At 46.8% G+C, this 15,791-nt stretch overlaps 1 protein-coding gene across 1 annotated transcript; it reads left to right on the forward strand.

Annotated features, from left to right (window-relative positions):
- Positions 1 to 320: 320 nt before the first annotated feature.
- On the forward strand, positions 321 to 12,329 carry MIGA2 (mitoguardin 2; the record flags this gene model as incomplete). The annotated part of the gene is made up of 15 exons (XM_080355745.1): positions 321 to 416; positions 1,061 to 1,271; positions 2,024 to 2,136; positions 4,319 to 4,436; positions 4,914 to 5,053; positions 6,484 to 6,601; positions 6,767 to 6,867; positions 7,351 to 7,469; positions 7,889 to 7,961; positions 8,615 to 8,701; positions 9,008 to 9,106; positions 9,580 to 9,714; positions 10,455 to 10,508; positions 11,413 to 11,529; positions 12,129 to 12,329. 15 exons carry the CDS (start codon positions 321 to 323, stop codon positions 12,327 to 12,329), a joined length of 1,782 nt encoding a protein of 593 aa, XP_080211871.1.
- Between the last annotated feature and the right edge of the window lie 3,462 nt (positions 12,330 to 15,791).

Genomic DNA, 15,791 nt, shown 5'->3' on the forward strand with positions numbered 1-15,791 from the left:
GTTCGTAGGACAAGCGAAAAAATTGCTGTGGTTGCTGAGAATATGCCTTAGATCTGCTGCTTGGCTCTAGCAACATTGCTGCTCCAAGTGACTTGGTGTGTGGTTTGTGAAGTGCAGTACAAGAAGGCACAAGTTAGGCGTTCACTCAGCTGATTTTTCTCCTCTTTTTGCAGGGTGAGGATCGCTGGATGAAGGGCAGCCCCAGGACTCTGAGCCAGATGCCACAGAAAAGTTGAATTTCTTTGCGAGCAGCTCACACAGCATCCACAAGTGCCCTTCCCCTTCGCGGCTCCCGGAGGTGCCGACATCCTCATGCAGACATGGCGTTTAGAAGGACAGAGGGAATGTCCATCATCCAGGCCTTGGCAATGACCGTGGCGGAGATCCCCGTGTTTGTTTACACAACGTTCGGGCAGGTACAACAAGCGGGAAGGGAATTTCTGTTAGATTCCTTGGGTGTTCTCTTTGTGGGTTGTCTGTAAGGGATGGAAGTGTGACAGGGTGATGCTGGATGACCTGGGTAGTTTGAGGGTTTGTAAGAATTGCGTGGAGAGTTTGGGGTGGTGGGAGAGAGATACTCGGGGTGGGCTTGGAGAGGGGAGAGAAGGGCTTCCCACATCTCTCCCCAGGAGAATGCCCAGGTTCAACCTTTCTCTTCATCAAAGGTGCTGAAAAAGAGACTTATCTTAAGTAAGAGCAATATATTTCCCACTTGTAGCAATGCAACACTTGGAGCAATAAAGCTCAGCTACATACCAGGGTTTCAGAGCTGAATTTGGGTAACCTGGATTGCGTCTGTTACAGGCTGTGTACAAATTTGACAGCATGTTCTGGTAATGAGGACTGAGACCAAGTTCTCCAAGTTCTGTCAAAATGATGCTCCACAGTTTCTCCACTGCAAAGTCTTAGTTGTGTAGCAGGGGCTGTGTTTTATGGGCGGGAGGAGGAATGCCGAAGTGTCTTATGTTCAAGACTGCTTTAAAAAAAGCAAACAAACAACAAATAAGGGTAGTGGAAGTGGTTTTTCATTGTTGCTCTTTCATATCTTTTGTGTTTAAAGTCTGTCTTCTCTCAGCTGCGGCTCTCTCCAGGCCTGCGTAAGGTGCTGTTTGCTACAGCTCTTGGGACAGTCGCGTTGGCTCTTGCAGCTCATCAGCTGAAGCGTCGTCGCCGTCGAAAGAAGCAGATCGCTCCGGAGAAGTGCGGCTTTAAGCCTGGAGGGATCACAGTGCCCATTTTGCCAACCAGGAGGGTCTCCTCTGTGAAGAAAGGTTGGCCATGCAAAAAAGGGACAAAATCCCCAAAAGCCTTTTGTGAGGAAGCGAAGAGGGTGTACAGGGAGCGATGGGAAGTTCCTGACAGCTGTGGGGAGAGGAAAGCAAAGCCATTTGTGTAGTGCAGCTGTGGACCTGTCACTCTATGCGTCCCCCGATAATGACAGCCCGGGGCATGCGGTGACCTGGTTGTGAATTGATCTCAGTGATGCAAATATGATGCCTGACCCAGGGGTCCTGGGTGCAGAGGGGAGGGTGGGGAGTCGGGAGTGTCCGTCCAGCTCTGCTCCTGGGCCTCAGGCAGCTTCTTCACCTGATTTTATTGATTTTTTTACAGTAAGACTGACCCAGATCCACAGAAAAACATTTTGGGGCTTAAGCATTTGTTTTATGAAACATATGAAAGTCTTTAAGCGTTTTTAACAATAACTAAGGGAGCAACATCTGTGTTCTGCCTGGCCTGAGGGAAGCTGGAGGAGTTTCTCCTTGACACTTTCCACTTTTGCTTGCTTCCTGTGATCTGTAAGCAGTGAGTAAATATTCATGCCTCAGATCCCCACTGATAATAGGTTTCTTAGTGTCTCTGAGTAAAACAGAGCGTATAGGAGATCTATGACTCATTTCAAGGTATTGGATGCTGCTTTGCCCATCCGCAGTCACACTCAACAGGGGGATGTTCCCCTCCATATTCACAGCTGCAATGAACCAGGCCTAAAATCCTGGCTTTTCTGTGACCTTTCCAACTGCAGGATACTCCAGCAAGAGAGTCCAGAGTCCTGGTAGCAAGAGCAATGACACGCTCAGCGGGATTTCCTCCATCGAGCCCAGCAAACATTCCAGTTCCTCCCACAGCCTCGTCTCGGTAAGGACCTTATCAGCTGGGCTGAATGGGAGATGTGAGTGCAATACCTGTAACAAGATCACCAAGTCCTTGGGCTTGTGCTGGTCAATTGGTAATGCCAAACTTTTGGAGCAGAACAAGTTATGGTATAATTTTAGGGCGGGTTCTGCTATTAACCTCGCAGTAACTGTCTGGAGTTGCCTGCTTGAACTTGGTATTTTCACATGGCTGAGAGCCCCGGGGTAAATCCCACACCTTTGGCCAAAGAGGTGCTGCAGGAGGGACTTGTGTGTGGGATGTGGCTCTGAGTTCTCGGGGCTCTCTCTGCCCCCTCAAGGAGCAAGGCTGGGTTGTCACAGGGTCTGGTAGCAATGGGGAGATTGTTTTCTTCCCTCCGCGGTACAGGTTTGGGTGGCCCAGCAGCTCCTGTGCTGGGGCTGCTCACAGGTTGCTTGGTTGTTAAAACCAAGTTAACTACCAAAATTGGATAGATCCTATCAGGAAACACAGCCTAGTCATTCTACCTCCTCCAAAGCCAAAAGCAGCCTATAAACACAGGTAATTCAGGCTTAACCAGCCAGGAGAAGCCATCACTGCTTATACCCACCTCTTGTGAGGCCAAACACAGAAGGACTGGGGAGTGCTTGTGGCTTCAAGACCTGTTTTACATCCCGCATTGCTCAAAGCCTTGCGTGCCGCTGTTAGAGCAGTGGGCAGCACAAGCGAAGCTCTGCAGTTCCATGCACTGCGCCTCACTGCAAAACACCCCTCGGCATCACCCGCCTGGGCTCTGTGCCTGGTTAGTGCTGCCGGGGCAACAAGAGGGAAAAATCAGCCCTTTGGCCAGCAGAACCCTGCATTTTGTGCAGGCATTGCTGTATTTTCTCTTGTCGTATAGGGTTAAAGTACCAAAAAGTTACCAAAAGTCTATGTTGGCCAAAGTGTGTCTCCAGCAGGCGGCAGTGCTGGCCCGGCAGCCCTGCACCAGTATTCCCCTGGGGTAACTGAGATATGATGGGACGTGTCAGTGTGGGCCAAGCTGTGTCCTGCTCTGGCTTCTGTCCCTCTGCAGGGACTCTATTTAATTCCTTCCCACAGATGCTCTCTGGGTTTTGTATTGCCGAACTCTGTTTCTCATTTGATTTAAAAAAATATCTGAATTCCTTTTTCTACTGCTGGTTCATGTGTGGAGATATCCACACAGAGAGGGATCTGTTCCCCTAGCCCTTTGGTTGTGTCCGTGACACTGTACTCGCTGCTTTCACGTTACTTGATGGGAAAACAGCTCATCCTTCACACAGCAGCAGTTTCTGTGTGTTCTCTCATCTGCTTCCTGGGGTTCTTCTCTGCCCTCTAGGAAATAAATCAGCAGTTCTCGATCTCAAAGTGATTTATTAACACTCCACCAAGATTAATCAGTGGAGGCAGGGCAAGAATTCATCTGTCACATGATTATGGTAGCTTTTCTCTAGCATCAGGTTCACATTTGGATGTCTTTCTCCAATATAAAAACACTGGTCATTGATAGCGTTTGAAACCAGCACTTTATTGGGTCTGACTTGAAAAAACATTTATGCACTAGTGTGAAATTGGAGAAAGCTGCCAATTCATCATGTGGATCTGAGTGCTCAGGCCTCCCAGGAGAGGGTTTGGTTACAAAGAAAAGAGCAGGGATCCCCCTGGCCAAAGTTCTCAGCTGTGTTTTTGCTGCTAATCTGTTCCTTTGTTTGGATTATGGTCACTTCCCCCCCTTCCAGGAGTTTTTGCGGAGGCAGCTGGGGCTGACGTGAACTTTCTATGACAATCCTTGTGCCTTTGTAGTGATTGCTTTGGAGCTTTCTCCAGCTGTTGCCTCCACCCGTGCTCTCCTGGCGCTCCTGTACAGCTTGGCCTTTCCTAATGAAGCTTCAGTGTGAATTGGTTGGGAAGATAAGCTGCTGTGGTGCTGGGTGGAGAAGGAGAGGGCTTCTCACCTCCCCTCTCAGCACCCTGCTAAGTGTGAACCCAGCCAGGAGGGGGCCGGTAACCCTTGTTCCCTTCCCAGGCAGGAGATACCCATACTGGGGAGCACAATGGTGAACACGATACAGGGAAATGGCTGATCATTCAGATTTAACTACTGGTGGTGTTTGTGTGATCTTAACACTGCTGCCCTTGGAGAGAACTCAAAAGGTGTTTGCTGTTCTCTGTGCCTTTCCTGCAGATGGTAGCAGTCAACTCTTCGAGTCCAGTGCCAGCATCAGCGGGGATGTGGGACGCCCAGGCGATGGGGGATGCTGGAACCATTGGTGACTGCAGCGCAGAAAGCCTCTACATTCAAGGTAGCACAAGGGTAACATCGCCCTTGGTGGGGGGGTGTTTATCACTGTGAGAGCAAAAAGAGGGTGTAAATTGACATAGAGCATCTGCAGCTCAATGGAGAGTTCTGGCAGAAAGCTCTTTCCCATTCTCGACTTAAACTCAGTCACTGGCTAGTTGTAAAAATCCCGTTTTCTCAGTGAATAATTTACTTACAAAATACTGTTCCTTGAGTGACAGGCTCACCTTGTGCGGAGAACAGTATTTTGGAAGTAACGTGGCTGATGTTTTAACTAGTTTGGGGATGTTCTCCTTAACTTTGAATCCAAATTAAACCATATTTAAAAGGGAAAGAAATAGAATACATTTATTCTTCCTTATCAGTTGGGGTGAGGGTTTCCTCTTGGCTGGATTGTCTGAGCGAGCAAAGACTTGTGCTGTATCGCTTTGTTCGTGAGTGGCCTGGAACACTCACAGTGTGTATTTGGTTGCGTTGCCAGGCATGGAGCTGTTTGAGGAGGCGCTGCAGAAGTGGGAGCAGGCGCTGACCATCAGGCAGAGGGACAGTGCCAGCACCAGCACCCCTGTGCCCTGGGACAGCAAGAAACAGCAGGAGAGCATGGCTGAGAACATCCCAGAGGTAGGTCCCCTCTTTTCCCTTGCATTTGCCAGCTGGGGAACATGCTGAAAGAGCAGCCTGAGTGCTGGAAGCAGTAAGTAGGAGGTTAAAAGAGTTGGAAATTAAGGGCAGAGTTGGGCCAGACTCTGTTTAAGAGCTGTCTGTATCTGTGGCTTCCTTATGCTATGTGAGTGGGTGTTTTTAATATTTTTTCCTTTAAATAAGTCTCGCCCCCTCATTCCCCAGCTTTTCAACCCACCTTCCAGCATCGTGTCAGTCACTGTCACCAAGTTCTCCAGCAGCAGTAGAGGTAGGAAAAGGCTGTAACAAATACAGCGCCGCAGAGGAAGAAAAGAGCATTTTGTCTGTAACTTTCTAACACGTGCAAAAGTGGAGATCTTGATGGCCACTGTCACGTCCCAGGGAGCTGCAGAAGCAGAGGCTGACTTGTGTTAACGAATGAAGTGACACGGTGATTTGGTAGGAGCTACATACGCCCGTGCTCACTGAGCAGGTGGGGCAGGGAGACGTGTAACTCCTTCTGCCTACAGCTATAGAAACAAGTGTTTTAGGATAACACCTTGTTGGCTTGGACTTGAGGACTGTGCAGGGAAGGCCTCTGATAAGAGGAGATCAGACTGGAAGGCTCGGTGATAATCAAAAAACTAAAGAGAGCAGCTGTAGCTCGGGACTGTCAAAGGAGCTGAACTCCCAGCTCTGCAGGAGTTCTTGCTGGTAAACAGTGTTCCTGGCCTCTTATAAACAGGGCATGGCATAGTAAGTGTGTGGGATATTTATTTTCTGTGGCAGATAATATTTATCCAAGTCAAATCTGGATTCTCTTGTTTGTCTCTCCTTCAAGAGTCTTAGAGTATTTCTAAAACTGACTTAAAACCAGTTGATTCATTATCCAAATAGATTTTATGCTTCTTGTTAATGCTTCTGTCTTCTGGGTGAGATATTCATGCAGACACAGGGGCATGAACGCAAGATGCTGTGTAAGTCTTATTTTTCCTCCCTTTTTTTAGTCATCCTGTACTGCTTTAAACCTTTGCTTATGCCTGGCACCTTAATCCAAGGACTCTGACTCTGTTATCCAGTTTTGGATACTCTGTTGTATTCAACACAGATTTTCTGATGTGATTCTCTTTTGAAATTAGGCTAAAGTCACAAACCAGGAGAATTGAGTTATCTCCAACTCATTAAAATACCTGTTTTTCTGGATGGCAGGTTAAAGTTCCTAAGTTCTTTCTTCCTTTTTCAACAGGAAAACAAAGTTGTAGAGCTAAAAAGCCAGAGGTTTTGAATAGGCTGTGTAGAAGCTTTCCTCCCCTTGCACTATTAGCTGCATTGTAGGATTTAAATCCCATGTTACTGAAAATTTCCTTCCACGTTTGTGCTGTCAGTCAGTCTGCCCAGCTGGCTAAGGGTGGCATTTCTGTGTGTTCAAGGAGGAGTCCCAGAAAAGGGAGTTCGCCGAGAAGCTGGAGTCCCTCTTGCACCGAGCCTACCACCTCCAGGAGGAGTTCGGGTCTTCGCTGCCGTCGGACAGCATGCTGCTGGATCTGGGTACGGCAGCTGCCTTCGAAATGCATTAGAAGGCCAGTTTCTTTTCTGATTTTACGTCTTTTCTGTAAGCTAGGCAATGAAGAGGTGCCAAGGTGCTGGTTTTGGGGTGGGAGGGAGAGCACATTGGCTAAGAGTCCATAAACGCCAACACTTCCTCTCCTCCAGAGAAGGCTTTAATGCTTCCGCTGACGGACGGGTCGTTGCGGCTTCGGACGGATGATGAAGACAGCTCCATTTCTGAGGATTCCTTCTTCTCTGCAGCAGAGGTGACAAGTTCCAGCTGTGTGTAGCAGTCCAGCTGCTTGGAAGGGAACCGCAAAGGCAGGGGAGCCAAACACATCTTGGCAAAGGAAGATGATATGACATGGAGCAACAGCCCCAATTTGGGAGGTTCATGGTGGATATTAGGAAAAGCTGTTTCATTAGGGGCGTGGCGCAGCCCTTGCCAACCAGCATTTCCATGTCATTTTCCTGTCTACTGTAGATAATGTGCCATAACGGCTAGGAAAGTACTGTAAATCTAATGTAGTGTGGCTTGGTTGAGTGAATTTTAAGGGATATTGAGCTGTGTCAGAGCTGAAACAGCTCTGAAACTGGCGGGAAAAGAAATATCTTAGTGTGAAATAATCAGGGCTGACAAAAGTTGGCCAGCTAAAGAGGGCCCGTCATGCTTGTATGCAATTTCTGAGTATTTGCAAATATTTGATGAGACCATTTTGTTCTTCCCCTGCCTCTTGCCACCCCTACAGCTCTTCGACTCTCTCCAGTTTGAGGACATGCCATTCCACCTCTCTAAGCCAGCAGCAGCAGCATACGAAGAAGCTCTGCAGTTAGTGAAAGAAGGGAAAGTTGCGTGCCGGACGCTGAGGTGAAGCACCAGCTGGAGTTGTGGGTCCTTGTGTCGAAGCTCCTTTGAGCAGCGTGAACACATTATTTGCCCTTTGAGCTGCCCTATAAGCAGAATAAACCCTTGGGGTGGAAACCCTTAGCACCCTTCCCACTGCTTCCGACTTCCCAGGGCACTTGCCCCAGTTTTTGGGACATGTTAAGACAGGGTAATTGTCCCAGGAAATGAGGAGTGTGGCTGTTCTGTGTGGCTGGCATCATCCTGTGCTGTAACAGCCTTTGCAGAGGTGCTGGTGTCCCCAGGAAGCTGTGTGAAGGGGATGCAGTTGTTACTTTCTCCTAGGCACAGACTGGGAATTATTTTTTGAGAGGAGCGTAGTTTTTAGGAGCACAGACATCAGGAGAACAAAAACTTATACAATCCTTGCCCTTCCCCTCTAGGACAGAGCTCCTGGGCTGCTACAGCGACCAGGATTTCCTCGCGAAGCTGCATTGCGTCAGGCAGGCCTTCCAGGTGAGAGCGGCTCGAGGCTCCCGGGTTCCTGCACGTTGCTGCCAGTAGCACGTTCTCTTCTGCCTGCGCAGGGGTAAAGTCTTTGTGCCTCCAGAGCAAATAACTGCAGCAGCAGCTCAAGCTCCCCTCGCTGAACTCTGTAATTCCATCCCGCTTGATTTGATTTGGAGATGGGGAGGATCCCCTGGGCCCCATGCCCAGTTTGAGTGGTGGTTTCGTGGCCAGTGATGCTGGATTAGTTCTGGGAAGTGAAAATCTGGTAATTTCAAAGCTGCCCAGGAGCTGCTGCCCCCATTTAAGAGCTTTTCACTGGGCTGGAGTCAAATGTCTGAAGTGGGAGGGTAAGGTTTTCTTCTCCGTACTATGACCCACATCCTGGCAACGTGTGTCTAGAGTCCAAACAGCAGCTTTTGTGCCTGGCCCCCCGCCACTCTGTGGCTCCTGCACCTCTGTTGTTGCTGCTTCCAGTCTTTCAGCCTAATTTTAAACTTCCTGAAGAGAGCAGTTTTGTTTTCTGGACTCCAGCTTATTAAAGGTTAATGATAGTGATGTATGCAGCACTGCACCACTTTGCATCCTGTCCTTTTTTCTTCAAAGTCAGAATTCATGTGGGCGTAGGCGTTCACCGGAGACTTCTTGTGTTCCCTTTACAGGAGCTGCTGGAGGATGAAAGCAATCAACTGTTTTTTGGGGAGGTTGGGAAGCAAATGGTGATAGGACTGATGACAAAAGCTCAAAAGGTAGGATGTTTATGTAACAACTCAGCTGCATCTTGTGAGCACAGAGAAACTCATTCCTCCATCCCAACCTAGAGATTTTTCCAGCGTCTTGGAAGGAGAAAATTCATCTGTATGCCTGTGACTATTTGATGCATTGATGTTGATGTTAGCTCAAAACAGAGCACAGTATCACAGTATGTGTGGGATTGGAAGGGACCTCAAAAGATCATCTAGTCCAGTCTAGTCTAGAGCAGTCAAACTCTGGTGAAATGTGCCCACAACTGTTTGTTGTACCTTCTGAAGTGTTTTGTTTCTCTGCTCTTCTAGAATCCCAAAGCTTTTCTGGAAAGCTACGAGGAGATGCTGCGTTACGCGCTGAAGCAAGAGACCTGGCCGACCACTCAGCAGGAGCTGGAGGGAAGAGGGGTTGGTAAAGATGTTCTCTCTAGAAAGTTGCAGAGGAGCTGGGGGTTTATGAACATGTAGGAGCAGCCCAGGAGTGAAAAAACTGCTGCTGAAATATGATTATTTTGCAAATGTATATTGTTGGGGAGGGCGAGGGTAAAAGTGGCTGTTGGGGTGTTTAAACTTCGTGGCGAATCTTGCCATCAGCACTACTATGGCTAAAACCAAACCCAACAAAAATGAACAAGCACACAAAACCCAACCCCCCAACTTCTTCTAGAGGGCACAAGCTACTGCCTGTAGGTCTGTAAGATTTGTTTGCCTTTTGACTGGGCTTTTCCTGGATGCAGGATTAATAAGTCTCTTGGCCAGGAACTGAGCGTACACAGCTCAGTCTTCGTGCCTTGGTGACCAACTTCAGCTCATTACGTTGTGTCACTTCAAAGCAAAAGAGTAAAGCTGTTCCCTTCCCAGACTGTTCTGCTCTCTGACAGGTGGTGTGCATGAGTTTCTTTGATATTGTGCTGGACTTCATCCTCATGGATGCTTTTGAGGACCTGGAGAACCCCCCATCCTCCGTGCTGGCCGTGCTGCGCAACCGCTGGCTCTCCGACAGCTTCAAGGAGACGGTACGTTCAGCGGGAGCCCTTGTGCCGAGCCTGAGATCTCGGTGCTGACGCTTGGAAGGAGTTTAACCTCTGCTGTCCTGGCCGAGCTGAATTTTCTCTGTAGAAATACCATGCTTTCCCGAAGTTCTAAACAACAATCTTTTGGTACATGTAAATGGTTTACAAGAAAGCTTTCCTTATTTCGAAAGCAGCTGGTTAGCTTCAATAGACTTATTTCTCTAGCGGCCTTTATCAGCGATGCCACGGAGGTGTTAAAAGATGGCAGTGTGTATTTTCATGAATGAGAATAAGAGGATCAAAATGTAGGGAAAAATGTGTGGAGTTGGGTTTTTTTTGCACCTGGCCATTCATTCTGGTGGTACCTCAGCAGACATGGAGGCTCAAAGAACAGCACTTTAGCATTTAAGACTGATTGGTTTCATAGACTGAGAAGAGGGTGGTTGGGAGGCACCTTTTAACAGCTGTCTGCCCACAGGCTGCTTGCTGGGGTGGTTGGCAACGATGCTGGATCATATTAGCAATCTTCAAAAACACTTTGGCTTCTCTGGAACAGGTCTGGAGTGTCCAAATCTGCTTCCAGTTCACTTAGTTTTGTCAGTCATTTTAGAGTTGTTGGCCCAAAAGGGCCACTGCTTAGGTATTGTGATGGCAATGTGCTGGTGAACTGGTTTTTGTGTTGTTTGTTTGTTTGTTTTTTAAAGTAATCCTGTTAACTGATGGTTTCTCTTCATTAATTGTAGGCTCTAGCAACCGCCTGCTGGTCAGTTCTGAAAGCAAAAAGGAGGCTTTTGATGGTAAGCAAAATTAATTAAAAGGGGAAGAATCTAACGTATTTGAAGCTGAAAAGATAACAGCTACATCTTGACAAAATACAAGATCTGAGTGTTATGAGACTGAACTGAATCGCATTCTTTGTGACGCTTTAGAGCTCTGAGGTCCAGCTGTCATTGCTCCAGTGCCGTGCTGGTGTTTTATTGAATCAGTCTTGAGTTTATTCTCCCTTTTTCTTAATGTGAGGATTCAAAAGGCAACATTGCCTGTCTGGTATTCCCTCCCCCTGCTCGCAGTAGCGTAGGAGTGGTCACAGACACCGCGCAACAAGGCGAATTGTAGTTTCCCTGCGGGCTTCTCTGTTGCCCAGCGCTGAGTGCTGACCAGCTGCTACTCGCCGCGTTTCCCTGAAATCTGTGGCTTTGTAAAATACCACAGCAGATGAGTTCACGGACCTGGGGAACAGGAAGCCGCCACTTCACAACCCCAGTTCTGCCACAGGGTTTGTGGCCTTTGGCGAGTTTCCTGTCCCACAACCAGCTGGTACAACTGGGTTTCCCTTGTAAGATGGGACAAAGAGAAATGAGAGCGTTGGGAGCTCTGTCTTGGATATTCACATGCGCTTTCCTAGCTTGGTCAGGAGATTATAGTCTGTAAAGACTGCCTGATGGCTGCCTTCCATTTTCTTCTATTTATTTTCCTCCTGAAACAGTAGTTTAGAAACATGAGGATAGGAAAGCTCTAGTCATCCTTCAAGGGATCTGAAAGATAAATGTAATTCTGCAGGAAGAGGTGTTCCTAAGTAGCTCTTAGCTTCAGTTACTGCTGCACGGTGCTTTCTGGCATCGAATTTGGTAGTTGATAGGGAACAAGCTGCTAATTCTGTCTGAGAACCAAAATGACCGGCTCTTCCCTTCCCTGCGGCAGGTACCAGATGGCTTTATCTCTCATTTCTACTCCGTATCGGAGCATGTCAGTCCTGTTCTAGCCTTTGGTTTTCTGGGGCCCAAGCAGCAGCTATCTGAAGTCTGCAGTTTCTTCAAGGTAAGATGGATTTTCTGTACATAATCTGCTGTCTTCTGGCTTAAAGCTGCAAATGTGTGCTTTTGGTGACTGATGTGGCATTAAGAAACTTGGCTCTGTACAAAAGCCTTCTAAAAATCACTGGGTTTTGAGATGCAGATTGGTAAGAATTCCTAGCACCATTTACTGTAGATTATAGCAAAACTGTGTGATGAGATCAGTTTATACCACCAGTAGCAGGAAAGATTATGGTTGCTTATGCTGAAAGAATGTGTTGTCTAAGAGTACGTGGGATCTTACAAGTTACGTTTTTGATCTGAAAGCCTAAATCCTCTTGTTCTTGTAAATAATATTATGAGAGGCTGTTTTCATTCAGTAAATGTTTGCATGGATATTACCATGGACATCAGCAATGCATTCCTAACTTGGAGCTCCGCTGTCCTGTTTCAGAGGCATGAGGGGATTTAGCCGCAAAAGTAATACCCAGCCTAAAGCAGATCTTTGCTTGGATGGTAGATATGCAAAATTCCCTCTGGGGTTCTCTGCTTGCTGCAGTCCGAGCAGCTGGTATTGGCAGGTAGGAGGTCACACTACTGTAAACCTTCCTTTTTTCTTCTCAGCACCAGATAGTACAATATCTGAAGGACATGTTTGATCTGGACAACGTGAGATACACAACAGTGCAGTCGTTGGCAGAAGACATTTTGCAGCTGTCGCGGCGGCGCAGTGAGATCCTCTTGGGATATCTGGGCACTGAGACTTCTCCCGAGATGAATGGAACGCTGCCTGGTGAAAACGAGTCACTGGAGGAGCTCGTCTGATGTCCGGGGAGGAAAACAGCTTTGTACAAGGACCTTTTTCCTCCCAGAGATGGATAAAACTACCTGCAGTGCTCAGCAGTGGCAGCAAGACTATTTCAACACACAGCAACCTGGTGGGACCTTCTGCTTTTTGTAGCCAGTAGTGTTTGCTGGGATGGATCCAGGACCACTTGCCAGCTTATGGTTTGAATTTCTTCTTTGTTCCACCTTCCTGTTCTTTTTATTATTATTCTTTTTAATGTGTCATGTAAACCACGAACTGCCTGGGCCCAGATTATTGCCCAATTTTCTTGAATAGGGCAACATATGTACCTGTTTTACCTGTGCGTTTTCTGGGAGATGATCCCTGACGTTTACGATTGTGGGAGTGGGAACATTGTTGGTAAATTCTCCACTTGACCCTTAGCTTCTCAAGGAGGACTTGTTTGCTTTGGGATTTTTCATATCGTTCTTTCTCTGCTGTGTTCCTACAGACGTTACTGCTGATTTTTACCTGATATGTTTTAACACGTGCAATGTGACTAGCAAAGATTTCTTTCCCAGAGAGGAAGAAGTACTTCTGTAAAGCACTGAAGTAAAATGCAGACTTTTGTAACTGTTCTGAAGCTCTAAGGAAGTTGCTCTGTTCCCTCTGTGTTGCTGCTCTTTGCAGGCCAGATGATGGGCTCTGTGCCATGGTCACCCTCGCTTAGGAGATTGCTGAGGTCCACATTTACAAGCTGGTGTGAGGAGAGGGTTGATTTGCATCCTGCCTGTGCATGCACAAAGTCTTGAATGTCCATCAAAGTGCCTTGCTGTATTTCAGAATGAGCCAGCAGCGGTTTTGGCTGGGTAGGAGGTGTGGGCTGTGCACAAGAACCGGTATAACGTGGTGGCTGTTCCTACGATGTGCAAGACAAAAAGGTGTTGGATGTAGTGTACAAAAGGCGTTATGTGTGCAGGTAGCTGGAGAGCTGGGGTCAAGCTGCTAGAGAGGAAACCACTCTTTAGGCTGTAAATCTTGAGAAACATTAGGTTTGGGTATAGACCAAACGCACACAGGTGTATTATGTGTCTTTGTAGTGATCATGACTGCACAGCCGGTGCCTGAGCTCCGGCTGCTTTGGGACTCAGGCTGAGCTGGCACTAGCCTGAGGCAGCGGCAGTGGAATGCGCTGGGCTTGAGGCAGTCCCGGCTTTTGTGTGGGGTTTGCAGAGGTTTGCTGAGTCCTCTGTGGGGACAGTGGGATCCAGCCTGTGCTCTCTCCTGTTTCAGTCCACATATGGCTCCAAGTCCCAGCCTCCAAACGAGGAGGTCTTCAGGGAGAAGAAAACGGGGACTTCCACAGAAACACAGGCTTTGCTGTTTTTTCTCTAGACGGATTAGTTTTCCCTTTGTGTCTGTTCCATGTACTGAGCCATATTTTTGCAAGGTGGGGGGAAGAATCTGGAGTTTCCATGGGAGTGGAAAGTCAGTGCATGGGCTTGGAGAATACAAATGTTGTCTTTCTTCCTCTTCAGATATCTAATGTGGATTCTGCTGATAAAAGCAGGAAGGAAGTAAGCAGGGAAAAAATAAACAGGAGGATGTAAAAGGAGCAGATAAATGCTCCTGAGATGCTTGCAAAGGGGTAAGTGTGGAGCATGTAACATCTGCTGCTCTATACGCACAGCAGACTGATGTGGCTTATCCTGAAGACCAGATTAATGCAATAAACATGTCAGTGCTGAGGCAGAAGTGAGGAGCAGCTGACCCCAGTGAGGCTGTGTGGAATACACTGTTATGGGAAGGATTTAAGAGAGCAATTGAAACTAGGGAAGGTCCCTGAGGTGTCTTGCTCCTGGTGGCATGTGGTGAGAGAAGAAACAGAGGATGTTGTATTAGCACGACACACCTGCCGTGTGTAAACTGTGATTTGAAAGTGCATTATATTCTGAAAGCAAGTTACTTTGCCAAAAAAAAAGAGAAAAAAAAATATAAAAAAATATAGTGCTTTGTGCTGTTGTATGGCTGGTTTAAAGAGTAACTTCAGCAGCTTTGTATAGTGGTTGAAAAGATGCTAAAATGTGAAGATTAATGTAATAAGATGGATTGTCATTCTAAACAATCAGTGCTGTTAATTTCCGATTTTTAGAGTTGTTTTATGTGTATTTATTTACTACTTTGAGTGTATTTTGGCCTTAGTGCTTGGGACAGCCTATCTGCTTTGTGTACGGTTTTCGCATCCTGGTGGGAGAGGACACTGAAACGGGGTCCCTGTGAATCAAACACTAACGTGCGTTGCGGCTTTTTAAGCTAAGAAATCGTAAATTCTTAATCAATCCAATGGAAGAAACCCAGTTTCATTGCAGCTTTACGATTTTGTTAGCCGTTATTGCGAATGGGGCGAAGGGAAAGAGGGATCTTCCTGGAGAGCATCCGCAGCTTCTCAAAGGCTGGGTTCTCCTCTCCACCGATCAACACTCACTCGTGCACAAGCCAAGGGTGTGTGAGACAAACTCATTTTCTCTTTGCTGGGGAGGATGTTAAACATGTGGATGCAACATTGAGCAGGGACTGAGGCTGCTGCCACCCATCCCATCCAGAGCTGGGCTTGGTCCAAACAGCCACCACCTTGTACTTATCTAGTTTAGAGTAACAGGTTATGATGGAACAACTGCCTGTCCTCTGGCTTCCTACAAGACCGCTAGAAAATGCTTTTTTCCCCAGCATATTGCGTTTAGCAAAGGAAATTCTTCAGTCGTAGTAGCAGATGAAATGCACATTCAGGTAGAGCCTCTAGAGATACTTACCTTTTTTTATAATGAACCCTTATTCTCAAGGGGTTAAATCATTCTGGGCTGACACTTGCGAGATTTTAGCACTGATGGGGATTTAAAGTGGCTTAGCAGCTATGAAATAAAATCCTCCAATAGTTTCCGATGCTTAAACAGAGATTTCAAATATGCATGACTTTCAGATTTTACGTGGAGGTTGTAACAAGCTTCACCAGTGGTTAAAGTACATACTCAGTACTTTAGTATGTATGTAGAGACTATACTACATGGCTCTAGGAGGGTCTTTATGATCTTTAAAGCACAAATATGTTAATAAAAAAATGTGAGGAAAAATCTGCCTTGTTGTATCTATGAGATCAGTGTGGCTTTGAGGAGCATGACTTGTGCTGTCTCATAGGAGGAGGTGGGAAAGCAGGATTTTATTTACCCCTCTCCAGTAGAACATTCCTCTGCCATATCTGAAACTAATGAATGTAAACTTGTGCCTATTTTTTCTTGATTTCCTACAGGTGTAAAAAAATCTGTTCTTGTTTTGCTTCTTTCTTTTTCTTTGCGGCTATTTTTTTTTAATACCTTTAATCCTAGGATGTGGGCATTCCAAGTCAAATAAAACTTTCCTTCATTATCATGGGTTTTGTTTCTAAATGTCCTCACTAGAAACTCAAGCCTTTGGTTTGTGATTTAGGTGGCAGTTGTGGTGACACC

The sequence above is a fragment of the Nesoenas mayeri genome (assembly GCF_963082525.1).
Source record: "Nesoenas mayeri genome assembly, chromosome: 18".
Taxonomy (NCBI): domain Eukaryota; kingdom Metazoa; phylum Chordata; class Aves; order Columbiformes; family Columbidae; genus Nesoenas; species Nesoenas mayeri.